At 38.1% G+C, this 23,849-nt stretch overlaps 1 protein-coding gene across 3 annotated transcripts in view; it reads right to left on the reverse strand.

Annotated features, from left to right (window-relative positions):
* Nucleotides 1–69: 69 nt before the first annotated feature.
* Nucleotides 70–23,849, reverse strand: part of RAB3GAP2 (RAB3 GTPase activating non-catalytic protein subunit 2) — a 39,840-nt gene continuing 16,060 nt past the window's right edge. For 2 of the 3 annotated variants that reach the window (XM_056486240.1, XM_056486239.1), the window contains exons 9-35: nt 22,520–22,618; nt 21,556–21,704; nt 21,225–21,304; nt 21,030–21,119; nt 20,433–20,572; nt 19,592–19,808; nt 19,158–19,301; nt 18,825–18,907; nt 18,445–18,509; nt 17,966–18,056; nt 16,057–16,184; nt 15,138–15,351; nt 12,984–13,081; nt 12,323–12,428; nt 11,257–11,417; nt 9,296–9,512; nt 8,778–8,951; nt 8,553–8,659; nt 7,534–7,600; nt 6,851–6,921; nt 5,492–5,527; nt 4,851–4,925; nt 4,495–4,713; nt 3,293–3,382; nt 2,990–3,208; nt 2,194–2,352; nt 70–1,924 (exon numbers count right to left, since the gene is read on the reverse strand). In XM_056486240.1, the coding sequence (XP_056342215.1) occupies nt 1,778–1,924; nt 2,194–2,352; nt 2,990–3,208; nt 3,293–3,382; nt 4,495–4,713; nt 4,851–4,925; nt 5,492–5,527; nt 6,851–6,921; nt 7,534–7,600; nt 8,553–8,659; nt 8,778–8,951; nt 9,296–9,512; nt 11,257–11,417; nt 12,323–12,428; nt 12,984–13,081; nt 15,138–15,351; nt 16,057–16,184; nt 17,966–18,056; nt 18,445–18,509; nt 18,825–18,907; nt 19,158–19,301; nt 19,592–19,808; nt 20,433–20,572; nt 21,030–21,119; nt 21,225–21,304; nt 21,556–21,704; nt 22,520–22,618 (3,446 nt within the window). In that variant the 3' untranslated portion in view covers nt 70–1,777. The remainder of the gene's footprint in view (nt 1,925–2,193; nt 2,353–2,989; nt 3,209–3,292; nt 3,383–4,494; nt 4,714–4,850; nt 4,926–5,491; nt 5,528–6,850; nt 6,922–7,533; nt 7,601–8,552; nt 8,660–8,777; nt 8,952–9,295; nt 9,513–11,256; nt 11,418–12,322; nt 12,429–12,983; nt 13,082–15,137; nt 15,352–16,056; nt 16,185–17,965; nt 18,057–18,444; nt 18,510–18,824; nt 18,908–19,157; nt 19,302–19,591; nt 19,809–20,432; nt 20,573–21,029; nt 21,120–21,224; nt 21,305–21,555; nt 21,705–22,519; nt 22,619–23,849) is intronic. The other variant, XM_056486241.1, reaches the window with a different exon arrangement.

Here is a 23,849-nt window from a genome sequence, read left to right on the forward strand (position 1 = left end):
CCAATCCTCTCTACAAAACATAAGAGAAAGTAGTGACCAGCATTCCCTAAAAGGAAGGAAAAGACACAATGAAACCTCAAATTTTATTTAATCAATTTACACAAATCCACAGCAAATTAAACACAAAATAGCACTATATACAGAGTATTACTTACAATACATTACAGATTTGATTGGTGTAGTGTGTCAGCTCTGACATGATGCTCAGTTAGAGTGAATTCCTTTACACAGCTGTACCAGGATAGAGGAATGGAATGCAGCTAAGGAACACTCGGCTTCCCTCATGTTCCATGATGACCAAATCTCAAGCTCACTCATTTCTGCAGAAGTGTGAGGTGCTGTCAGGGAAGGTGGTCATGGCACCTGTATGATATTGCCTCTTCCATTTCTCCTTCACAGCTCATTTTTAACCTCAGTTATGGAAGTCAGTAGAGAAGTACAACAGAACATAGACCAGGGAATTTTATTGGAAGTCTGACTATTTGCTTCATCTGTAGGAAGGCAAACATCCAGTATCAAAGCAAGAATCCTTCACCATCAGCCTTGGAGTGCAGTGATCAGGACCTGGGGCTGCAGAACAAGCCACCTGCATTGCCTTTTGAGGGGGCAAGTCAAACCCTTTGATGACAGCAGCACATACTTCAGAAAGATAAGACACAATTTGAAATTCTGTCTCCAGCAAGGCAGAATATTACAAATGTTTCTTACATATAATGCAGGAGGAGCAGGTTACAGGATGGAGCTGGTAATTTCAGCTGACAGACAAGAGGTTTACACCAATTTCATTTTTCTCTCCTGGCTTCCTTCAGACAAGTAGTGAACAGGAGTCACCAATGCCAGATAACCATGTTCAACACCATTCCAATAGTGAAGATACTATAGGATTCCCTGTAGGTACCATCAATAAAGTAGGGGTTTTAAGGCTAAAGTACTCAGTACTGTCAATCTTCAGAGAAGTTGGATCAACTTTTTAAGCATTTTTGACTACAAGTTAACATGTGCAGAGATTCATAGCATACTACATCTCCTACAGTGATAAGATGGAGGAACAACCTTACAGTAAGACATTCCTTGACCTACTTAAACTCAGCAGAGCTTAATAATACTGGAAAGGGATGTAAGTCCAGTTGTAGTTGAAGCCCAGCACCCCAGAGACAGCATGGGGAGAGCTGGACTAAAAATTGTCCCTACTCATGTCTGGAGAGTTGGGTTCTCCTTCCCAGGCTGATCTCCCTTTGCCTAAGGCCCCAGCACGTTTCATGCTACATCAAGTGCAGTTGTCATTGTCACATAATGCAGTTACAAGGCATGAGCCCAACACCAGCTCGAGCTTCAGAAAAAGCAGTTTTGGCTTTACATGGTAACTTCAGAGACTGAAGTTCTTCTTGGGTCTAATTCTAAAGTTGCTTTTGGAAAACAAATCATACATGGAACATTGAAAGTGCAGCAGTTACTGCCAGCATGAAATACAGAATTTCACAAGATGTGATTGTGTCAAGAGACTAAAACTGCTGTCAAATATACCCAATTTAAACAACTGCATAAAGCACTCAAGTCAGAAATAAATAACAAAGCAGTTCAGATACTGACAAGTGTACTAGAAACTAAATATATCCTTACTAGTGCAGATTTTAAAATATACTCCAATTTAAAATTACCTTCTGAAATTCTGGGATGGGGGAGCATTGTTCTTTCTGTGGCTTAACCAGAGCCCCACGGAATTTTCTTCCCATCAGGTTCAGGCTCTGTGTAAGAGCCTGCTCTGCTGCACAAGTGCTCAGGCTGGGATGGCCTCGACAGCCTCGATGAGGTTGAGGGCCAGGCTGTATTGCCCGTGGTTCTCGGGCAGGTGCTCGATCACCTTGCTCACCAGCCTGGCTGTTGTTGCAATTGGCACTTCCACATTCTGGATTTCCTGGGGGTCCTGTGTGAAACAACAAACTCAGCATCTCAGTCATTTCACAGGTAAGCCCTCCAGAACCTTTATAAGTCAGACTGCTAATGTTTATAAACACAAGCTGATACTTTGACCCACAAAACTGCTTTACCCTCCAGAAAACAGAATTACCATGAGGAAAAATGGGAGGGGGAATCCTATTTCCATAAGTAAGAAAGGGCCATTCAGATGTAATCTCTGTCTTGGTGTACAGAAGCCTCAGAAAATCCAGTTTTCCAAACTGGAGCTTAACTTACCATAGCTTTGAGCCAAGTGCTCAGTGTTGGAGGAAGCCTGGTGAGGAATTCCACACCGTCCTTGATCTGTCCGTGGAGCAGAGCGAAGGCCAGTCTCTGCCCAGCCAGCATGAGCAACTGGGATGCAAGCACTTCTTTGTCAGCCACCTGCACGAAGGCCTGAAAGCAGAGAAACCCAAGGGCCTAGACACAGTTTCACTGTGACAGCTCACTTAGCTGGAAGCCTGAAGAGCTGTAACAAAAGGAAGTTTTTGATACTAAAAGGACAAATAGCCTTTGAGACTGTTTCTTGTGTTATGTGTTACTGTAACAAAGCACAGTAATAAGAGCTTCAGAGCAGCACAAGGCAGAGAATTCCTCTGTACTTGACAGGGATTAGCAGGAGCACAAGATGTGTTTTACAGTCCAGCAACATAATCCCCCCATCAAGGGAGAGAAGGGTTTTTTTGTCCTATTTTTTTTTTCCTTTCCTAAACGACATTACAAGCAAAAAAATCCAATTCCTGAAATTATCAAATATAATAAAATTAAAAAGGCCATGCTAGTTATATCATTAATGTAACTCCCTATCACATTTCCACTAGTTGCAATAAACAGATTCTTACTGGGAAAATGGAAAGATAAAGATAATTATTAGTCCTGAAAAGGTACTTTTAGAGTTACTGACTTTTTTAGCCTGGGGATTTTTTTTTAGCTCAATAAATCCTGCCTAATCCTTCCAGGCATCTTAAGTAAGCGAAAAGTAATTTTAGCAGAATACATGGCAGTGTTGAAAAATGTTAAAAGCTATTCCTACCTCTTCACCCAGATGATCCATCCCATAACTGTACAGTTCACAGACATAATGCCTTCTGACCAGATCCTCAGAGACCTGAAGATACTGAGCCAGGTCTGCAGCCAAAGTTGGCCAGTTCTTCCCCTTCTCAAAAGGAAAATATTCCTCTTCTGAGACTTCTCTGTCCTTCTGTGATGAACACAGTGTTTGAACTGCTGCACTCACAACTTTGAGCAAGAACTTTGAAGCAAAAATCACAGGTTACCTCAGGGTTATCTGTAACTTCAGAAGTTTAAGAATTTTCAGTACAAAACTTCTGCCTACCTGCTGTCGTATGGATAACATGTTTGGATCTATATCCCCACTAGGTAGCAGCTGAATTGATGTAAGGTCTTTGAAAAATGCATTTTTGCCCTAAAATTGAGAACCAAAGACAGATCTCAGGGAAACAGGGTAATAAACAAATCCACTCTGATCCAATAGTAAGCAGCCCACTTACTTCTTAGATTTATTTTGTACCGCATCTTCCATTTGCTCACAGAGCAAATTGAGACCTTGGTAAGTGAAAGCAAAAAGAAAACGGCTAATAGTAATAGTTGTATGCAAAAGAATGGAGACACAGGAATAGGATCTGACTTTACTCAAAACATGATATGCACCCTTAAATGACAAAAGGTAGTATAATGCTTTCTGCTAACAGATAAACAAAAAAAAAAAAAATAAAACAAAACCAGTGGAATTTGACCTGTGGTAAAATACTAAAATCAGACTCAAATGCTTGATGAGAGCTTGCAGACAAGTGCCTGCATCAAAAGGAAAGTAATATTCTGCATTTATAAAATTCCAGTAAATCATTTAGAAAAAATCTGAACAGTGTTACAGCACTAAATTATTTTCTCCACAGCAGGAATTAAACCACAGTCTACACCAGTGCTCTGTGTTTAAATTCTCTTAGAATCGAAGTGTGGTTATGACAGGAGGAGGAAAGCTCAATTTCTGGTATCAGGATCAAGCTCTGATTGTAATATGCTGCATTTTAAATGCAGTGACTTTTTAAAGTGGTTTATATGGGTTAAATAAAGAATTGTTTTTTCTTTTTGAGATGCTGGGAATTCTGAAATAATCATCAGCAATAATGGATACAACCCTTCTGACAACATTCTGACAACAACATTTCTGACCTTAAAATATTTAGGTTTCCACTGGTCTGGCACTTCTCAAAGCAACCAGAAAAACCTGTCATCCAGTGTCCTGACCATGTAGTATTTTCAGGCCAGCTAATAATTAAAGAGCTGATCTTCATGCAGCTGAGGTCACTAATATTTTATTCATAAGGAAGCTCACTAGGTTTGAGTCTCTGCCTGAATTCTGCTGACAATTTCATTAATGCACCACAGTGGACTAAAGGTTTTCATAAAATCACACAGGAGCTGCTTAAAGTGGGAAAGCAAGCAAATACCCCAGATACCAAGAGGAAGGGAGTATTAATTAAAGCAATATTTGACTATCTGCTTTCAGAACTATACCTTGCTGTCAAACAGTGAGAGTGGCTTCACAGCCTTGAGGGAGAGCCTCATGATGGCGTAGAGGACGGTGCAGAGCACGAACTGGTGCTCCACCAGCGGGTAGTGGATGCGCTTCTGCTCCAGGGCCAGCTCCACGATGGACACCGGGCCCTCCACCGACAGCCAGGCGTCCTCAGTGTCCAGCACAGGGGCCTGCATCTCATCACTGCTCACGTCTGCCTGCCAAGCAACACACCACAGCAGTCACACACCAAACACCTACACTGGCCTGCTCTGCTGTCACATTAAAAAGTACAGAAATTAGTATAACCACAGTCTTCAGTTCCTTGCTTTCAATGGGAAAAATAAAAATTTACCTCTAGCAACGTTTGCAGAAGTTCTGAACAGCAGCCAAGAAAAGCTGTCATTGCTGTGTCACTCATCCCTACGTCCTGGTAACAAACAGTAAGATTTAAATTGTTTCAGCTGGAATTAAAACAGGCTTTTATTAGCTCTTTTTGTTTGAGAAGACAGTTGTTGACATAAAATACACAGTTCAGCTCAGTTTCTTAACCTGTTATATTTATATGTAAACAAATACTGAAGTACAACAAAGAGTTAACAGGAAAATTTGGAATAAAGTAAATATAGCTATTTATAATACTGGATCTCCAATAACAACTGAATCAAGTAATGCCACCTAGTAAATTTAATTTTGTGGCTATATCCGTTGTCTTCCAGAAAAGTTTTAACTAATGACATTATGCATGAAAAATAATAGTAATTTGTCATCAGAGTCTCAAGCCTACCCTCTATAATATTTGAGGTTATATTACTGATCTAATCTGCTTTTTCAGATAAAAATTAATTTATACATTTTAAAATTTGTAACATTTTCTCTAGGGCTACATTTACAATTATTTTTTTTTAAACTTTCAAAAATAACTCACAAACCAGTATTAAATTTAAGGCATTTCTAATTATTTCTTCCCACTTAGACAAAAGTAGTATTACTTGCCCGTCTGCATAATCTGTCCTTTGGAGCTTTTCCAACCTGTTTTTACAAAAAAAGGTAAAATGTATCTCAACTGAATTTTCATTATGACATCTGTTAACCACATTTTAACCTTTTATTACTATTTTCCCAATATAAAATGAGACAATAGCTCAATTACAGCTACATGACGCAGCACATCGCAAATCTTGCTTTCAACAAAAGACTTAATACAGATTGTAAAGGAATGAACATCACTGATGCCCATATTTAGTTCATCTTTCTTAAAGCCTAGGATTAGAAATAAGGCCCCAAGGTCCTCATTCAAATCTGAGAGACACCTAAGAAATTTCCAGTAATTTCTAGAATGCAGAACTAAAGCTGTAACACCAGGCATGATATTGGGAAGAAACCAGTTAATAAAAACCTTTCTCTTCTTCTTCTCTTCTGCAGGAATTACCTCAGGTAGAACAGTTATGGTGAAGTTTTTCCATCAATGCATGCAGGAAAACTGGAAAAGGGTTTTTGCAGAAGCAACACCTGCTACAACTGCACATAACTAAGCCTACTTGCTGAAAGGAACAGGGAAGAGGATATTCTCCAGTTCTTAGACAGCTAAACAAAAAGCAAAGGCAGAAAATGAGAGAAGCAAAGGAGAAGGAGAAGAAGACAAGAGAGCAAGTTCTTGCAGGCTTTATGTTGGAGTTTTATCCTTTAAGTCACTATTCACTTACTAGGAGCACTCTTCCTAAACTGTCTTCCAGTAAAAAGCCCCACTGCATAGTTACAAGCATGAAAAAACCTGAAGCTTAGCAGGGAACAAAAGACTGCTCAAATCCAAAGCAGACAAGCTACATGCTAGAATAAAAGTTAATTTACAATAGTAGCAATAGTTAAAAGTGCTCAACAACATCCACAAAATCTTCTGCATTTTGCAAAGCAAGAGTTCATGAAATCTGGACTTGTGGTAGATCCTTGGTATTAACTTACCATGAAACAGGCACTGGCACTTTAAGATATTTATTGTTTTCTAACAAAATTTTATATATGCACACACAGATAGTTTCAAACTGTTTCACAAGTATTTCTTATTTAGCAATTACAAGCTAAAAATGTCACTTAAGTCTTTAGAACACATTACCCAGTGTTGATCAGCTGCCTCTAGTTAATAATTTAAAATATTTGATATTTTAAAACATGCATTCCATCACCACTTCCAAAACTTAGCTACATAATAAGACAAATAAACAATGGTGATTTGTATAGTTAAATCAAAGATAATCCAAATACTTTTTTAAAACAAAAAACCAAAATGGAATTGTTTATCAATACTGGTTTCACTTTTCAGTTAGTAATGAAACAGCCTCAAGGCACTGCACTCACCTTGTCCATAAGATATGTGGCAGAAGAAAGCTTTTTCACTATGAATGTATTCCACATCATCAGAGCAATACCTGGAATAATCAAAGACTTGTAAACTCCAGGTGAATAGAAAAGGGATCTTACAAGATGGTGAACAAAACAAGAAGGAATTTTGAGTTATCCTCATCGCTTTATATTTGGAGTTTAGATTTCTCAGGAGGAGACTACACTGGTGATCAAATACAGTCATAAGTGCAATTAATTATCTGTTATAAATCTGATATTATGTAGACTGGGTTAAACATTTTAAGTACACAGCAAGAGAGTACCTTAACTGCATAGATAAATAGTCTACAAAAAAGAAAATGGTCATCACCTTCATTAAAACAGAGTATCAAGGAATGCAAGTAATTCACCACAATTAATGTTTCACTACTTAAATACAAATAAAAATAGTTTCAGAGAAGTTTTATTTTAACATGCTTTTTGTTAAACACATCAGTTTTACCTAACTTGTTACAATTGTGATGGAAGCTCAATTTCACCATGGAAGAGAGAAGCGTGGATGTCAGCAGAAAGTTTTGGGGTGGTTTTAAGACAAAATGGCCATCACTATTATGAACAGCAATCATTTATTTTAGTCAACATCCATTCTGTTTTACAATTTCAGCAAAGATAACTTTTACAAAGAATTTTGTACTTACCATGCTGAATGTGAGCATTAATGATGCATCTTAGATGATCTATAGACCTATTGAGAAAACATGCTTCCTTATGGAAAAAAATAAATAAAAGTACAAGTTAATACATTATCCAAAACTTGCTTTAAATGTAAGTTATTAATTCTTTAAGGGCTCAGGTAGATTATCTTAAAGCTTCTACTTTGACAGTTATAAAGCTTGTAAGTTGTTCTGCTGTTGCAATCTTTTCTACCAGTATGTGACAAACACATGTGCATGACAAATTTTGTTTCAGTTATCATGAAACCAATTGTAATTTCAGGGGCTTTTTAGTATAAGTACTGTTAACACACTCTTTGCTGAAAGGCACCTCCACTGACTACAGTCATTTTTCAAATACAAAATCCATTTCTGATAGAGTAATTTTTACTCAATTTTGCAATGATGGAGTAAATTTTTAATAAATCTCAGAGGAATCTTCTATTCTACATCAAGTTATGTGGCACTGCTCTAAGACGTGCTTATTTAACTCTTAACATCATCTGAACTTATGACAACACTTTCCATTAGAGAAACTATAGGACAGCAGAGAAAAAAAAGATTATTTTTTTTCTTATGACAACTCCCAGCAATGGCCAGGGAATCTGAGAACTTTGACTCTTTCCTCCCACAACAGAATTGGTTCTAGTCTAAAAAATTTAGTATTTCTGTGATTTGTTTAAGCATATTTAGAACAGAAAAAAGTACACCTCTACTTAGGAGTATTGAAACCTTTTTCAAAGGGAACCCAGTTTCCACACTCCCAGCAATGAGAATCTGATAGCTTTGAAACATACAGTCCTGGCCTGGTGAAGTGCCTCAGGACATACTCTCATTTTGTCAAGTCAATTTCCACTTGCCACTTACCATAGAAAAATTGCACTAGTAACTGCTTTAAAAGTCAGACTTATTAATTCATGCTTTGATGAGCTACCAGAAGCTTGTGAAACTGCTTCTATCAAGTTGGTCTTAACCATTATTCCCTGCAAAAGACATTTTCTTACCTCTGGGTCCTTATTCCACCGCACTACACATTCCCAAGAGCAATGTGCATGGAGTACATCCACTTCGAGACTACATGGAAATTGCTGATACGCTACTTGCAGCAGCTCTAGAAAAACAAAATCTGAAGTCAGAAGACAGACCTCTTCCCACTAAAATTTCTGCTACTTTGCAACAACAGTCCCTGCAGACTTTTATAATTTGAAAAATTTACATTATTTTCTTACCCAGGATTCTTTCCAAGCCCGTAGCTTCTTCTGGTTCCTCAAGAAAGAGATTATTATGCGTTTCTACAGATTCTTCAGAACTGTCTGTATTGTTTTTGTACTGGGCCACGTTCAGTATAATTGGACTGAAGCCTTGCCTAAATACCCACTTTGCTACAGTGTCAGCAATACCTCCTAGGGTGTTGAAAAGAGAAGCATGAGGTAGAGTCAATGCATTGCAGATTATTTATGGTTCACAATCTAAGGACAAGAGACAATACAGGGGTTTTTACTACTACCTTTAATTACATATAGGCAAAAACTTCCTAATCAACTGGTCAGAAGCTTACAATGCAGTCTTTACAGTAATAGCTTTTAACAATTTTAAAGCACTGTTCTACATGATTTGCATTGGTTTTTAAATTAAGAATGGTATCCAGCCAATTTCCAGCACAGAGTACACCATTAAATAGGTAAGGATGACTCAGAAGTCTATCAGAAAGAAAATCAACAATCTCTCCAAGAAAATAAAAATGTACCTTTTCCAGCTTCAAGCAATTTCTTAACAGACAGTCTGCCCAAAGGCTCAGTCTGGAGTGAGGAAACTCTTTTTGTCCTTTTGGTCACTTTGCTATGCAGTAGTGTTTGAAGTATCAGGCAATCCTCTAACTGTTTCAGCAGAAGTTTCCAATATTCAGTATCAAGGGAAAGTGCTTCCCAGGATTCCGTGTCTGAACCTACAGTTATTTGGGAAAACTAACAGAAGATATGAAGTGGTTTAGGTCTGTTCATTTTAAAGCACCACAATTTTGTTCATTAAAAATGCATAGCATTAAAATTCAAAGCTATATCCCAAGAGCTACTGCATTCTAAAGAATAATTTATTTCAAAGTATGCATTAACTATAATGTAAAGATAAAGTAATACCCCCACTGCTCACAAGTTACACAGATCCTTAAATAAAAGCCTAAAGCAAAATAAAAGGACCTGAAGGATGATTTACAGTCCCATTTTTAAGTTCACATTTATCTGGAAAGTGGGTTAGAATCCCTTAAAAGTATTTAATTTTAAATCCTCCCCTATATACACCTTCCCCAAATATATGATTAAACCACCTACATTTCCTACATTTCCATTTCCTATCATATTAAAAAATATATATCATGTACTCAGAAATATTGGATCACACCACATGACAGTGCATTATTTTGATGATTCTCATGTTTATCAGCAAATGCTCTGCCAGGAAGCACAAGAATCTTTCCAGATTGGTAGGGGAAAAAAGTGGGGGGAAGATACATGGATTTATGAAGGGAAATTTTGAAGGAAATAAATCTGTTACTTTTTAAAGCAGAAAAGAAGAAAAAAGGGACAAAGAGGGCTTGTAGGTAAAGGATAATATGGTGCAATGTATCAACATCTCTATTTTGCAACACTGTCAATTTTGATAAACAGAATTGCAATAGTTAAGGTGAGTGTGCAAATATACTAAAACACTTCCCGGTGCTCTAGTTAAAAATCATAAGGCAGACACAATTAGAGGGCTGGAGCACCTCTCCTATGAACACAGGTTGAGAGACTTGGAATTGCTCAACCAGGAGGAGAAAAGGCTCCAGGGTGCCCTTACTGCAACCTTCCAGTCCCTAAAAGGGGTCTATGGGGAAAAGACTTTTTACAAGAGCAGGTAGTGATTGGACAAGGGGGAATAGCTTTAAAGATGAAAAAGGAGGTTTAGACTGGCTATTAGGAAGAAATTCTTCACCATGAGGGCGGTAGACACAGGTTGACCAGGGAAGTTGTGGATGTCCCTTCTTTGGAGGTGTTCAAAGCCAGGATAATGATGCTCTTGAGCAATCTGGTCTAGAGGGAGGTGTCCCTGCTCATGGCAGCAGGGGCTGAAATCAGACCATCTTTAAATTGCCTTCCTAGCCAAACCATGCCCTGGTTCAAGAACATCACCTACATCCCATCTAATCTGTTCAGACACATCTACCGGATCCCATTTGGAAATGGAAACATGTTTTCCACATTTAATTGCAATGCTGTATGCAGTTTCACAGCCTTAATCCCAATTTGGTAAAGGTATTTATTGCCAAGAAAACCAAGCATCCATCATGTTAAGAAGGGATAGTAACAAAAATTCAACAGCATACTTAAAAAAAAATAAATCATAACTATATTAAACATGTTTAACATCCAAATTCACCCTTCTCAAATTTATGTGGAAAGTATGTAGGCTTTAAGTTTGTCAACATCCTTTGCTATCGAAAGAGAAACTCAATGTACAGTTTTCATATTTAAATACATTTAGTAAATAATCTTGACATATCCATCTCAGCATAATGCTCTTCAAATCTGAGCGCAAATTTTCAGGCTTGCAGGATGTCAGGCTCGTGCCCGGGCTGGAATGAGGCCAATAATGGTGGTGTTACTGTTACCAGGGCAGTTGCACAGAAGTGACACAGTAACGAGAGGCGAAGGGGAGGGTGGGATGAGTTACCTTTTTCTCGTTCAGGCTGTCGATGATCTGTGCGGTCACAGAGTGCCCCACGTGAGCGGACAGCAGGGCAGCCGCGTTGTTCTGGGACTGAACGCAGGCCGTGCGCATCTGCTGCCACCAGGGGGACACGGACTGCGTGTCCCACGACTCGTCTATAGCGACTGCGGGCAAAGGGAGAGCGGCCAACTCAGCCTGGGGCACCGCGCAGGAGCGACCACCCCTGACACCAGCACTTGTGAACACAGCCTGCACATGAAGGGCAACTTCTGATTGCTCTACATGATCATTTCCCAGAGATTTAGCACACGAGTTCTGGATTGTAACTCAAGTTTAAAACAGAATGTGAACTACTCATTCTCAACACTCATTTGCAGCAAATATGCAGACAATAGATCTGAATCACTAGGCAGCAAACCTGCTACATGCTTAGAAGATCTAAGGGATGTTACACTTCACAATGCAGACAGATCCATTTATGATTTCAAGATGCCACACACATTCAATGCACTCAAGCTGTCTCCCTTCAGGCTACCTTGTGTTCAGCAGCATTAATTTACTCAGACAGCAGCAGAAGCTTATTCACACTTCCCATTTCAAGCTGATCATGCTGCTCTATGGTGAAGCAGACAATAAGGGAACCTGGCACAGATTTATCCACAGCAGTTGTATGTGAGGTAGGAGAATCAGCATTTGTTCATATGTACAACCTACCCCAAATTATGGCAAACTGACTTTATAAAGTACTCAAGTTACAAATGCTGCTAAAGTAGCAGTAAAGGATGTCTAAGAGCCAGACAGCATAAATTAAAGAGATGGGACTATACATTCAAAAAATGTGAGGAAAGCAAGCTGGACAGCCACATTCTGGTGCCAAATAGGAGTTGTGTCAATTTACTACAGAGTGAGAGTGAAAACATGGCATGATTAGTTAGTCCATGAACATGCAGCATAAAGTTTAGCTGCATAATTTGTGAGTGGGGAAAATCCAAAGTGATAATAGAGGCTTGTCAGAGTAGTAAATTTCTAATAATAACAGTTGCCTTTGCCTTTTAAATGCACATCTCACCTTTCATTTTGCTCAGAAGTGACAGCATAGTGTGAAGGCAACTGACAGAATCTGGTTTGTCTAGAATATCTTTTTCCTTGGAAAGCCATAAATTGAGAAGGAGTGACTGTAAAAAAAGAGAATATGGAATTGAAGCAGTAAAATAAAAGTCTAATATTGCAACACACCTAATGCAAATAGTTTCTGAAACAAGTTTTGTGTCACAGAGTAAAAATGTTGCATCCAAGAACCATTATTTTAACACAGTAAGTTAAAAATATACAGCACAATGCACTCTATGACAGATACTGAAATTAAGTAATAGAATCAGGACATTTAATTAGGAAGATACTCTAGAAAACACTCCCTTTGGAAGGCTCAACTTGGCAAACTTTAGGAGTTACTAGTGTGGTTAAAAATTTTACAACGCTTGTAGTCCTTAATGAATATCCTAGACATTCTCACTAGAATACCTACATTCTCCATTAGAATATTTCCTTCTTTTTTTTTCTGTGATCTCGCTTAGCAGGAAAATGTAAATATGAGCAACTAAAGAAGTGAATATGAGGGTACTTGAACACAGCCTGAATACAGCAGTAATCTAAAGGTCAACATGGAGAAATTTTCCTTTCAATGTTTTGTTTTCAAAATACAAATCAAGGTTTTGTAATAAACACCTTACCAACAACGTTTGTGGGCTAAAACCTGCTGATTCCAGTGCACGGCACACTTCCTCTGTGGAACTCTCCCCACACAAGCACTTCCAGAAGAAAAAGCTGCCTGAAGCAAGAATTAGTTGACATGATGAACGGTATCTAAAACCAGGATCCTTCTCCTTACACTTAGACAAAAGGCAATCTATTGATCAGGTCCCAGTGAGTGCAATACAAAAGAACAAGCTATATTCAGGATCATCTGGTGTTCACCTGCCTGCCAGGTTAAACCACAACAGTCTTTTTTGATGCCCAACAAGAGGCACAGAGGGTTGAGATAATGACAGATCTGACCAGAGCACGTTAAAACAAAATTTGTAACAAGCATTCATTACATTACTTCGATAGTTGATGGTCACAATGCCGATGGATTTGCTGCCAGACCATGTTAAGTGGCGTGTAAACGGCTGTAAACATTCTCTGTTGTGCTCTATCACCCCTGGGGGGGTGGGTTGGGTTATCAGGTACTGTGTAACGATAACATCTCTGACACTGATCTGCGTTTGGCCTCAGCCCTGCCACCAGCTCCGGCCCCTGGGCGCCGCGCAGTGGCAACGATTCGCAATTACACCTTTGCTCCTCCAAGGGCCCATCCTGAGGGAAATGCCTTCGTCCTCCACCTCACCTTTCTCCAGCCAAATTACAGTCATTCTACTCAACACTGCTTGGTATAGCCAAAGGGAAGAGAAGGCCTCTAGATCTGATGGCAGAGTGACAGGCACTGTGGCTACTCTGAGCCCAGCAACCTGGCTGAGCTAGAGAACCAACCTGACACTGAATCACTGACAACTCTACACAAGAAGAAATACTGGAAGTGAAAGTCAGCTCACTCGGTAGGAGGAATGGGAGAAGAAGGTGGATGAGGCAGGCTACTCCACAGCAGGGCCAGAATGATTGCAGGAGAATGAGGTGGTCACTACTCAGGAAGGAAGAAGAGGAAGAATTTGTAAACAAGGCAGTAACCAAAAAATTCCCTTTAAGGAATACATTATATGTCACCCAGGCAAGTGGACTGATCAAGACTGCACAGAACAGGGTGAAGCAAGCCATTGGAAAGATTGAAAGATGCAAAGGGCTTTTAAAGGCTACATGGAATGCAGTGGGTGCTGGGACATTCAAACATTGGGATCCAGAGGCAGCTATGGTCACTTGGTTGGTTGGCAACCATTGGCACTATGGGATCTGCCAATCAAATATCCCTGCCCAATCAAAGCTCTACCACACAAAAGAAAGGGATTAAAATATGCTGGGGAACAGAGTTTATGTTATTCCTGCCTCAGGCAACAGCAAACCCATTTTTGGAACTGCTTTTGCTAAGGGACCTGGATGCACTTGGGGAAGTCTGATGTGCACCTCAAGGGGATTTGATTCTGGGTGAGAACAGCCAATGATTTGAATTGTATGTTAATTGGTATACTGTATGGCATCACTACTACACATGCTATATGCCATATCAATGGTATTACAATAAAAAATACACAGATTAATGACAATTTAATTTTGATGTACCTGGCAAAGTGCAGTGATGTTATAACAGCACAGCAGTGATGGAACCAGAACTGGTTTCAGCATGCAACAATCTAACACCACACAGCTCTTCTCCTGTCCTAGAGGACTACTACGTATGAGAGACAGCCACGGAGTAAATTAAATTAATGGACATTTTAGAGGGACCTTGTTGAAAACCCCAACTCCACAAGTTAGGGGTCCTTGTTGCCTCACCTAATGGACTTGTGCTGCCTTTGGTCGGCTCCCCCATCTCTGAGGCTAAAGTCAGTCCTGCCATTGACTCAACTCTTAGGAAGCTGTGACCATGAAAGAAACAGCAGGATACAGCTGCTCTCTGAAGTATCCAGTTACCACTGCCCAATTTAGTGGTGTTAATAAATGGATGAGCAGTGATTCAGGGCTTCAGGGTAATTGTATTCACAGATACAGTTAACTTGTATTAATATTCATTCATGTATAAAGACTTGTCCTCCAGCTAAACGTAAGAGTCTAAAAGAAGCAGTTACATACTACTTCAAGGCAAGACAGGTTGCTAAGGCCCTCAAATTAAGGCTAAAATATTTATACCATCTTAGATTAGAATAAGTAATGTGACAGAGCTCAACAGCTCTTACCTAAAGCCACATATTCTTCATCTTCCATATTTTTTACAGTAATCATATCCTTTTCATATTCCAGATATTCTAAAAACATTTTCACAGACAACACATCATCCTTCTTATCAGTCAGCTGAGTGGTAGTTTGAGTATTTTCTTTCTTGTAGTTCTCCAGTAAAGTTTCAAGCCTATGAAAATCTTTTTGTTCAAGACGAAGCAGTTTAGCCAAGTCCTTAAAAGCAAAAAAAAAAAAATCTCATCTCACAAGACTTATACAAGCAGATGGTTTTCAAAACACAGTAAAAATTTTAAAAGTCAGAAGAGTCAAGATATTCCATTTCAAACATTGAAAATGTCTTTAATAAGGGCCAAATAATCTCCAAATCAGTCATTCACATTGCTCAAATGAAGAGCTTGTCTAGCTTCCTTTTTAAGGACCAGTACAGATGTATTACCCATTTTTAGATTCTGCCCTTAGCATAACAATCATCCATCAAGTAAACAAGCCTATTAAATTTCAGAATGGTTTTGTAAATATATTAGCAGCTTTATAAATTATAGCAAAAGCAAGCCAAATTATGCTAATATGCAAGCATCAAAATTTGTAACTTCTACAGGGCCCAAAATATCCCTCCAGAACCAAAGTTAAGAACATGCTACATAGTTTGAATAAGGGACTGGAAACAGGAGACTGGTTTTCTTTTCACTTGCATTTCAACTTTATGTGTCTCCTAAAGAATATTAGTAGATGAATTACCAGACATTTATATAAGGCTGGAGGGAATTGTTTATAATACAATTAATTCATAAAAAGCTGCAGGCCACAAAAATGGGTCACTTGTTTACCAACATATTTTATCTGAGGCTTTAAAAACATATTTTCATGCTTAAATCATCTCTTGAATTTAAAAGACAACTGAATTTGGAATTTACTCACATTATCTGAAGGTGAAGTCTCTTTCTGTATGCTCTGGGAATTCAGTTTGCTAACCAGTTCATAAAGATGTAGCAGCTTTAACTTATTTGCACAGAACTGCAGCAGTCCTTCGTCCACACACTCCAGCTCTGAGGAGAAATAAAACTACATTTGAACTTGAAGATGTAGCCTGGAATAGTGAAACACACACACAGGACTGAAGGATTTCAGAAGCTCACTGTAATTTTTGAAGCATTGCTGTTTGCAATGATCATATTCAATTCAGAGCAGCATAAAATAAGAATTATTTTTACAAGAGGTATTAAAGAAAGCTATCAGGCTTCTTTTAAAACTGGAAGTTGACAATGTGGAACTGAACAAAGAAATCTATTGTCTTCAGCTGGTTTAAGGCCAAACCAGAGATTGTCAAAAATTGAAATACAGCTCCTATTTTCCTTCATCAAGAATAACAAACTATATTTTATGCATTCTGACAACACTTTAAGCATATTCCTCTCATCTGAAGAAGGCTTGATAATTATTTGCATTAATTTTCACCTTTGTAAGACACTGACTTCTGTATTTTTGCCATCCTCATCTCAGAAATGTCATGTATCTATCAACATTCAACTCCAGTTACAATTCAGTATAGGAAACTAACAACAATATGTCCAAAAAAACCTTTTTATTCCAACTTATTCGTCTTTAAAGAAAGCTTTTTTGAGAGACCCTAAAATAACTATTCTATACAAAAGATTCCTCTGAAAACATAATTTTTGCCTCAAGCTGCTTCTAAATATGATTTTCACTTAAAAACCCTTAAATACTTTTGATATATTGCTATTAAAATCCTACAAAAAAAGAGAAAACACAGAGAGCTTGTCACAGAACCACTTGACCTTGAATTCACAACCACAGCATTCACAGAGCCCAGTATCTGCTTTATATTATCTTTTTAAATAATTCTTTATTTTTATAATTTTATAATTTTTTTAATTACCTACTAGACAGAAGTAGAAGAATATAACACTAGTCTTGTAAAACTAGAAGGCTGGACCATCAGTCAAATTTGCTTTATATTGTGACTGTGGGGAAATAATGTTATGTTTGACAAGAGATTAATGATGAAAAGTGCACAAACACATACAAAATACAATACTCTGAGAATCTCCCTTCAGAATCAAAAGTCACATTTCTGTTTTTCTTTGGATGTTTTAGGAGTTCTAACAGAAATGGATAATACTATTGATTTAGAATGAGGTAGAGAATTCAGGTAGAGAACTGCATGTGTGAAGGTCTCAATCTCCTCTATTTACTTCAAGAAATACATAAAAAGGAACTACCACTGATAAAAATGAAAGAGAAATTTCTTTGATTTTCAGCAACAAGATTTCGAATTGGCAATGGCATTTCCTGACATAAGCTCTGAAATCTCTACTAAAACACGAAGCGTTTGGTGCATTTCAGCAAAATTTACCAAAAAAAAGATACTAGATGTGGTCACAGCTCAGATTCTCAGTGATAAAGATTTTGTGCTTCAAGCACATTAAAATCCACAGATCATGCCACATCCTCCCTTCCTTCTTTGGAGACAGAATAATTCAAAACATCTACAGGCAAAAGCCTACGAACCTTCTTTCTAAAGGAAGCTTTTACTTCCCAGAGCAGTCATTGCTGGGTTTGTTTTGGTGGGTTTTTTACAAAATACAATCACAAGTTTCTAGGCACACAGCAAGCTTAGCCAAGTATACTTACTAGCAAGCTATTTGTAGTCTGCATTAAATAAAGACACAGAAAACCAACATCCTGTGATATTTAGCACAGAAATTAAGCAGACCAAACCTGGAACAGTATATTTCTACAATAGTCTTACAGCACTGCAGACAAAGTGCAAATGCCTCTCTATATTTGAAAACAGATATCCACCTACCCTGTTTTTTTAAATTATCCATTAATGTCTGAGTGATGTTTGTGAGAGATGAAAGTGGTATACGTTCACTTGTCAATATACTTTCCAAAGCCTGTTAAGCAGATAGTCAAGAGAATTAAACATTCACTTAATCTCATTGCAAAAAACATGCAAGTTAAGCGAACAATAGCACATCTGTGACCATGATTTTTCATCTGTATTTCACCTTCACATAAACCTGTGGCATAATTTGTTCCTACAGAAAGGTCTTCTCTCTTTTTATTATTCATAGACAATGCCTTGGAGAAGTGACAAGTCAAAGTTAATCCTAGTCAATATGTTATAAAAAACCTACCCAGATAAAAACACACAGAAACCCTAAACAGCTCAATCATTTGCTTCAAGTAATTCTAGGAAAAAAATAACTTATTTTGAAAGATTTGGCACTCTGATAATGCAGTACTTTTCTTCTAAAATTAAACTATACTCTAAATGTTCACCTGTTTTTTTGTAGCAGGATATTTGATGTCAAGTATTAATTCCTTTGCTTCAGCTTCAATTAAATCTGCAAACAAAGACAATCACAATTTCAATTCATATTCATTAAATGCCTTCTGAAGAGCAAGTCAACCTGCATCACAATTAAGGTGCATATAAGCTCATGTCAAAGATGAAGAAACTGTTGCAGAAGCTGCCAAAATAAACTTGAGGAAAATTAAACAAAATAACAGAAACCCCCAGCTACTTAAATATCACAGCTCATGGCACATACAGCTGTCAGAATGCACTGCAATCATACTGGTGGTTGCACACTTACAATACAGATAATCCATGAACTCCTTGATAACACAATCTTAAGAAATTATACAAGAGAACCTACCTGGATCTGAGGTTTTAGCTTTGAGTAAAGCATTTAACTTCTTCACTAGATGCATATCCTTTGCTCGTTCACTCTTTTTATCACTGAAGGGAAAGAATTTTTAATTGTATGAGTGAAGAGCTGTAAGTAATGATTCAATAAAACTGTGTTTTTTAAATTACTTATGCTATTTTAAGGTAACATCCCAGTAATGAATAATGCTAATCCATACAAACCAATGAGACTACTGCAGAGTACTATTCAGCTTTAAAAGGAACACCAGAATTGCTGTCTCCACCTGTTTCCAATAACAATGAAATTAATTTACTTATATAGAGCATAAAAAGTCCTTACCTCAGTGATAAATGGAAAGGTACATGGACAGTTTTTACACTTCCAGAGACTGGATCAACAAGGCAGATCTGGTAAGTCTGGGGCTGCCATCCCTGACTGGTCACATTGTTTAGACCCATTATTTTATAACCAGGATACAGCAACCTGAAATTTTAAAAAATGGCCAAAATTAGCCACCTTCCCTGTCCACAAACAAAATAAAGAAGCAACAATTTTTATGAAGCAAAGCTTTAAGAACACCTTTATCAGAAAAGACCATAGAGTGATGAAATACAACAAAGTCCCCACCTCTAGAACAAGCTGCATTCAGTGGAAACACTGGGCAGCACAGGAAGTGCTTGCCAGCACCACTAGCACTTTTATTTCTGGCATAGCTATATATCACTTTATTGCAGCAGCACAGCCACCATGCCTACCTGCTACCTGTTTCTTACCTGCAGTATTTCCCCACGTTGAAGGCTCCAACCCGAGGTCCTTGCTGCGTGCTCCACACTTCCAGAATGCCTCTTCTTGGAGCATAGATCACAAGGAACTGAGCTACCCTGCTTGGACCCTGTGCATTTCCAAAAGGAGAAGAATCCATCTTCTCTGTTTCCCTCTCCTGAAGGTCCTCTACTGTCTGTATCCAACCAACTTCTGCATCACGGTACCCTTTGTAATACACAGAAGGTCATTAGTGTGCAGAAATTAAGAGGATTAGCACATCAAGATGTAATCTTGAGCTTTGTTTCAAATTGTACAACTCCTGATACTGTAAAGAACTCTGGTCCATTGACTTGGAACAGGGCCCACCAGAGAGTGGCCAAACACGGCCTTTGGCAAAGCTCTGGGGAGGAACAAATTTTTCTGAAGAAGATATAAAAAAACCCACAACTCATCAGGTCAGTACTCAGGACATTACACCAATGGAAGAAATTGAGGAGTCCTTTGCTGTGCAGCCCTCATGATGAAATGAGATTCTAACAAGCTGTATGTCTTCTCACTGATTTTTCGAAGTTTATCTTCTCTGCAGAATTAGAGGGTTCTAGAGCTTATCAAGAGAAAGAACCTTGGAGAATAGAGCTAAAGCTCTTCCAAAAAAAATGCAAACCAAACAGACCAGGTCATATAAGTATTCCAGGGATTTACAACAATACCTTTATGGACTTTATATTACACCTGACTTTGGTTTGTAATGAAGCAATGTACTAAAATTCTTGGAATTCTAAGTCTGAACATAAGAAGCTCCCAGTGTTTTGAAGAATATTAGTTGCTATACTAACATCACTACCATACCTTTCCACATGCGAACTGCGAGTCCTCGTGTAACATCCAGCAAAATAACCCTTCCAAATTCATCTGTTACTGCAGCCAAAGTGTTACATGGAGAGAGACATATCCTTTCACCGTGGCGCCGGGAGTCAGGAAGTCCAAACCTAAAAATATAATAACCAAGCAAAGCTACTAGACACATCCTTTTCTTCTGAAATAGCTAGATTTTTTTCTAAGGATTAACATTTTTTTTTAAGGTAGCAGAAAGTATGGGTAAAATTAAGAGCAAATAATGAAAAAAGTTCTTGTTCTGTCTACTAAGATATATCATAGCTCTACTTAAGTCCTAGTGAAAAAGCAAAGTTCAGAAGGTAGGATAAGTGATTGCCTTGTCATGCACTGCCAGGCAGTGACTGTACAGTAACAATGAACGCACACACTGCAATGGAAAGATGAATAATTATTTGTCCAGAACAATAAACTGAAATGAAACAAATCTTAAAACTAACTACCTGCAAACTACCATTAAAGTCACACGTTCTTCAATTATACTTTTCAAAATAATTTAAATAATTTAAAACACAAGACATTCAAAGCAACTGACTGTGAAAAACAACTTACCTCACTGCCAATGGGGTTGCAGGTTCCACTTTTGGTTTCTGTTTTTGGACAGGTTCTTCTTCATGTTTGCTCTTCCAACCAAGCCAGCCACTTGCAACAGAAGAACATAAGAATTACACTAATGGTCCCAAAAAATTCAGAATATTATGCAGCTACTACTAACAAAAAAAAAAAAAAAAAAAAAAAAAAAATTACCTGGCAGCATTAAATAATGCTGAAGTCAGTTTGCTTGCAACTGCTAAGGCAACATGAGACAACAGTGGCTGTGAGCTACCCTAAAATACAGGAATAAAGTATTTAGAAAGTCAAGAAATAGACAGCTGTGAACCACCCTGAAATGAAGGAACAAGGCCTTTAGAAAGCTAAGAAACAGTTCTTACACTGGACTCAATTGCAGAATAGCTTTCAGCTCAGAAAGTATAGCTTTAAGACTGCAAAATACATAACAATACTTCAGAAATACTCATACAGAAAAAAATAAGATTAATTATTCAAAATTTCAGCAAGTCAGCTTTGCAGTACATACCTCCAGGGCAAAAAAGAACCCAGTGAAAGGATTGGCTCCAACAGTAACATACTGGGACATGGCAGGTGGACTGTTTTTTATAGCTGCATTATATCCTCCTATATTGGAGGCAGTCTTCATTTGATCAAAAGGACACAGTGTCATGATGCCTAACAAAAACATTAAAGTGAATGTCTTACACAGTCAGAATAGAGGCATGCCATTGCTCTAAAAGCATAAATATATTCCTGCCTTCTTGACTGACCAGCCAGCACTTAGGGAAGGGAAGAGGAACAGCTTTAACCACAGAAATGCCAAACAACATGGCAGAAATAACCTAATGGACTTGGGTTAATTATAAAGCACATCTGGTTTGTTTAGAAGAAAAAAAATTCAGCAGAGTTCAGCAGCAAAAATACACATACCAAACTCACTTTATCTGACCTTACAGCAGGCTTCTGACCTCTTAGCTGCTTTTGTAGAAAGGGTGGAGGAGAAACTAAGCCTACTGTCCCTCAGGTCTGCCTCTCTGACAAGAACTAAGGTTTGTGCAAATTCCTGAAGGGTAAAAGTCTTTGAAAGCCTATGAGCCAATTTGTCCTTTTTGGAAAGGAACCATCTCAAATTTAATTTTCCTTATGTGCTAGACTAGGGAAAGAGCCACACCAGTCTTAACCTGTCTGCCAGACAGTTCCTTCACTTGACAGAAATGAAAATAATTGCACCTGACCTGGTCTCAGCTGTTTCTTACCAAGCAACAAAGAACAAAACAGCTACAGCTGTAAGAGGGAAGACTCAATCAGACTAGACAAGAAAGTAAAATATATTTTGGATAGTGGTTAATGAGATCATTCACTATGACAGCCTTCTCTCATCACATATTTCTATCCTACCAGTATCACTAAGTGCTCTCCACCAGAATTTAACTGCACAAAAACATTAATTCCATTTTTTTAAATACTTGAAATTAAACAGAAATGCTTACCAATACTAGCATGGTCAACAATCGTATCCACATCTTGCAAACCCCATTTCTTATAAGCTAATGGTGGAGGCTGAACATTCTCATTGCCAGATGCTGCAGCTGACAAAAGTCAATAAAGGACAAAAAAATTTCTACTGAGTAAAAGACAAAGGAATAGAGGGGAAAAAAACCACCTGATGCAATCAGAAGCCAAAAAACAACCTAGTTTTAAGTTAACATGAATTGAAATATCTGTTAAAATGGCCTTTTTAAATACTTACCATCATCAAATTAAAACATGTTTTAAAATTAATTGAATAGAACTGCACATGATATTCCATCATAAATACATTTTGTACTTGCACATAGTGTATTCACTAGCTATTATGGTATAATATTCTGTACAATTTTTTAAAGCTACTACAATTATTTCTGTGGTTTGGGCATGTTTAAGCGGAAACTTCTCCACCCAAGTACTGACCAAGCCAGCACACTCACTAGATATGTAACAGTGGGAGGTAAGAACAGTGGTAAGACTAAACCAGTGAGTGACACTTTCAAAATATCTATTACCCCAAATATAGATGATCAAAAATGAAGGAAGATAAGCACTCCAACTCCAAATACTGCAACAAGCTTTGAGTCCTTCTCAACACCATCCTTATGCCATCTATCACACAGTACTGTCACATAATTCTCCTCTACCTCCTGGAAACTGAGCTTGTTTTCAAGTTAGACTATGAACAGGCACTGTACTAAAGGAATAGGATCAAAGTCTGCTCAATCAAACAAGGTATGAAAAGCTCTTAGACATGAACACAAAGAGCAGTGACCATCACTGCCATCATCACAGCATTATCACTTCCCATAAAGTCTTTATTGGGAAGAAGACGAGAGTGACATACTAAGAAGCACCTTAGCAGTATGTTAACTCTGAAGATTCCTCCTTCATCCTCTTCTCTTCCCAGCTTTTATTTCCAGGGGTATCATATGGCACAGGATCTCTCTTTGGTCAGTGGGGTTAGTTGTTCCAGCTGTGTCCCTCCCAGTTTCTGGGGACCCCCAGCCTACTTGCTGTCAGAGCAGTGTGAAAAATGAAAAAAGCCTCAACACTGAGTAAGCACTGCTCCACAGCAGCTAAAATATCAGCATGGTATCAGTGGTGTTTTCATCACAAATCTGAAACACAGTCCCATACCAAACCAGAAAAAAAATGAACTCTATCTCACTAAAACCACTGTACAGTATCATGGTAAGCATGTAGAAGACAGTCAATATTGCTTTGACAACTTCGGCTATGAGAACATTTTCTGTAAAGGAAGAAACATTCCTGAATGCAGTAGATGCCAAT

This window comes from Oenanthe melanoleuca, chromosome 3 (genome assembly GCF_029582105.1).
Source record: "Oenanthe melanoleuca isolate GR-GAL-2019-014 chromosome 3, OMel1.0, whole genome shotgun sequence".
Lineage (NCBI taxonomy): Eukaryota > Metazoa > Chordata > Aves > Passeriformes > Muscicapidae > Oenanthe > Oenanthe melanoleuca.